Genomic DNA, 3,123 nt, shown 5'->3' with positions numbered 1-3,123 from the left:
AGTGCAAGAAATATTAAAATGGAGACAATGAGAGGAAGAGCTTCTGATTGCAGTCCCCACGAGGGGTGGGGACAAGGCCCTGGCCGTGCAGGCCTCTCGACCAGGCCTGGCTTTGTTTGAATTTTTCTTTGGGGGCCTGGGGGTGGTGGTTAGACAGGAAAGAAGAACTTTCTTTTTTCCCCCATCCCAAAGTCTTCTTCCTGGCCTTGTTTCCAGCTGCCCCCACCCCAAATGAGTTTCCTCGAGAGCTATAAAGATGCCTTGGGGGATGGGAGAATTGTGACATCTCCAAGAAAAAAAATGGAGGGAGAATGAATGTTTTAATTAAAGTTTGGTGAAATGTGTCTGCTGAGGTGGGGCAGGAGAAGGGGGTCTTGTACTGGGAAAGGCGGGGGAATGGGAGAGGCCAGGAAATTCCTCGGGGAGCCCCTGGAAGGCAAGGCCTTGTCTTTCATGGCTCTCCCTCAGGCTGGTCAGGATCTGTTCTTCTGGGGGCTGGAAAATGCCTGCTGAGTGAATGGAGAATCAGTGTTGGAGGAAAAATAAGGACAGAGGAGGAGAAGGAAGGGAGAGAGGACAGGAAGAGATGAGAAGTGGAGGGAGCACTGACTGTCCCAAGCAGCGATGACAATTACTGGCATTGATCGATCTCTGTCTTGGCCCAGACACTGTTTCTGCATTAGCTCATTTTAGCCTCTCAACAAGCCCGGCAGTAGATACTATTATTATCCCCATTTTATTGTTGGGGTGACTGAGGCCCAGAGAGGTCAAGTGCCTGACTCAAAGTCACCCAGCGGATGAGTGGCTGGCCCCTGGCCCCGAAGCTCCAGCCCCTAGCCCCTTCTTGATAGTGTCCCAGGGGTGGGACTGGCCCTGAATCAAAAGTTAGGCCTGTCTGGACACTGCTATGACCAGTGCCCTCCTGTGCCTCAGTTTGTCCTTCTGCAGAATGGCAGGACTGGGCTCGAGATTTGGGGGGCCGAGTCACCAGGCCCAGGGGCTTCCAGGTGGTACAAACCGAGGTTGCTCTGGATGGTAGTGAGCAGTGGGTCAGTGGGGACTGTTCATTTATGTGTTGCTGCTTCTGCTAATTATGGGGACGATGGGAGCCTATGAAAGGAATTCAACAGATACTGTCAAATCTGACCTTCCTCTGTGGATGAATCTGAAACAACCCAAGACTGGTTCCAGGTGGTCAGGAGAAAAGCTCTAATGTCGAGTTACTTTCTTCCCAGTGAACCAAAAAACAAACAGATCACTAAGCATATCTGTTTGGATGCACTCAGCCAAATGCATCCATATCTGCTTGGAAGCATCGAGCTGATCCCCCAAATCTGGAGGTGTTGTTAGAGGGCCAGGGGCTCACAGAGTCCCCAGTCTCTATCTACCTGGCAACTAACTTCCGGGTTAAGCAGGAAGGCGCGTGGCAGGTGTCTGTCTCGGATAATTAACTCACAGGCTACAGGTCACTTCTGACCGGAGAGGCTTTGGGGAGACCTGGCAGGGGGCGGAGGTCCCCGAGGCTGCAGCAGGCCGCTGGCCTGTGGCGTCTCTCTAGGTTAATGCACTCAGTTGAACACGCCTCGAAGATGTGGGTCATACTTAGAATTTTTATTCATTTATTCGACAAATCATTTAGCTATTTACTATTGTGGTCAGTTTCTCACTTATCTCACCATCTGAGTGCTTTTCCATTCTTCCAGGCCTGATGCCGGTTCAGAGGCGACTGGGTAGGACTGGGTGGGCTGGCCGAAGGCAGGGCCCCGGCTCTGGGCACGGGAGGGACTGGGGCGGTCACCTCAAACCAATGGCAGGTGGGCAGGCTGGGTGCAGGAGAAAAGGGGGGTCTCCGATGGAGTATGACCCCCACCCAGGTGCCCCTCAACCCCTTAAGTGGGGGGAAATGAGCTTTCCCAAGACACTCTCCATCCTTTTCCTTGATTTTTTTCTCCATGGATTCTTGCACTACCTAAAAAACATTATTCGCTGGTTTTAAGGCGCATCAACAGCACCCCTCCCCCACCCATGTAAGTTTCTTGCTTTGCGGTTTGTCTTGCTCACTTCGGGATTGTTTTTTGCACGACGGACCGAATGAAAAATTCTCCTGCAAGGTGTAAGTGTGGAGGGGATACCCAGCCGCGAGGACACCGCGTTCCTTTGGAGTCGAAGACGCTAACATTCGAACTTGCAGAAAAGAGTTCGTTCTTCCGCGAAAAATGGGAAGCGAACTGGCTCCCCGGGTTCAGAGCAGGTGAAAAGTAACCCACTGCCATCCCTTCTCTCTTCTCCCCGCGCCCCTGGTGGGAGGGGGTGCACGAAGCTCCTCCGGCCGCAAAAGCCAGCAGCGCGCGCAGAGGCTGCTCGGCAGGCCGCGTCCGGCCGCGCCAGCCGAGCTGCGCCGGGGCGGGTGGGTGGGAAGAAACCGGGAGGGGTAGGTCTGGGGGTGTGAGGGTGGAGCGGCGCCCGGCCCCGCGATCCGGCCCGGGTTTTGCATGCCACCCCCTCGCCCGCTCGGCCGCGGAGAATTCCATAATCACAGCGGGCGAGAGCGGAGACTGGGAGCGAAAAATCCGGGATCGGGCAACTTTGGGCAGCGCATGCGCGCCCGCGGCGCTCCATCCCAAACACACACACATTTTTCCCCCGGACTTGGAAAGTCACCCAAAGCCGCCCCAAGTGCAGGTAAGAGACTCGGCGCTCCCTCCGCCGCGGCCCCCCCACGCCCCTCAGCGCCGCGGGCCTCCCGAGACGCTTCCCCGCCTCGCCCCCTGTCCGGGTGCTGCCCTCCACCCCCGGGGCTGCCGCTTGCAGCAGGGAGCGGGCGAGCGAGCGAGCGAGAGAGCCAGCCAGCCTGCGCGCGGCGGCTGCCACCCAACTCCGGCCGTGCGGGAGGCAGGGGCACGGAGGACTGGCACCGGGCGCTGGGCGGCGCGTCGCCCGCCGCGGCCAGGGGAATGCCAGCGCGCGGCTCCGGGGGAAGGGAGGGCTGCTGCTCCTGGGGGTCACTTACTCCAACTGAGGGGCGGCGGGGTAGGGGAGAAGAGGGGGAGGTGCCAGGCGCGAGTGCAGGACTTTGCAAATAGGGTGGGGGCGCCCCCCGCGCCGCGGGCTCGGGGGGGGGGC

General features: G+C 58.0%; 1 protein-coding gene across 1 annotated transcript in view; it reads left to right on the top strand.

Moving 5' to 3' along the window:
• Positions 1 to 2,492: 2,492 nt before the first annotated feature.
• LOC105853376 overlaps positions 2,493 to 3,123 on the top strand; it is a 109,175-nt gene continuing 108,544 nt past the window's right edge. The window contains exon 1 of the mRNA XM_012722070.1: positions 2,493 to 2,682. Coding sequence (XP_012577524.1) covers positions 2,493 to 2,682 — 190 coding nt within the window. The remainder of the gene's footprint in view (positions 2,683 to 3,123) is intronic.

The sequence above is a fragment of the Condylura cristata genome, unplaced genomic scaffold (genome assembly GCF_000260355.1).
Source record: "Condylura cristata isolate star-nosed mole 26May11 unplaced genomic scaffold, ConCri1.0 scaffold00008, whole genome shotgun sequence".
Taxonomy (NCBI): domain Eukaryota; kingdom Metazoa; phylum Chordata; class Mammalia; order Eulipotyphla; family Talpidae; genus Condylura; species Condylura cristata.
Note: the sequence above shows the minus strand (reverse complement) of the source record. Positions and strands in the feature narration are given on the sequence as shown.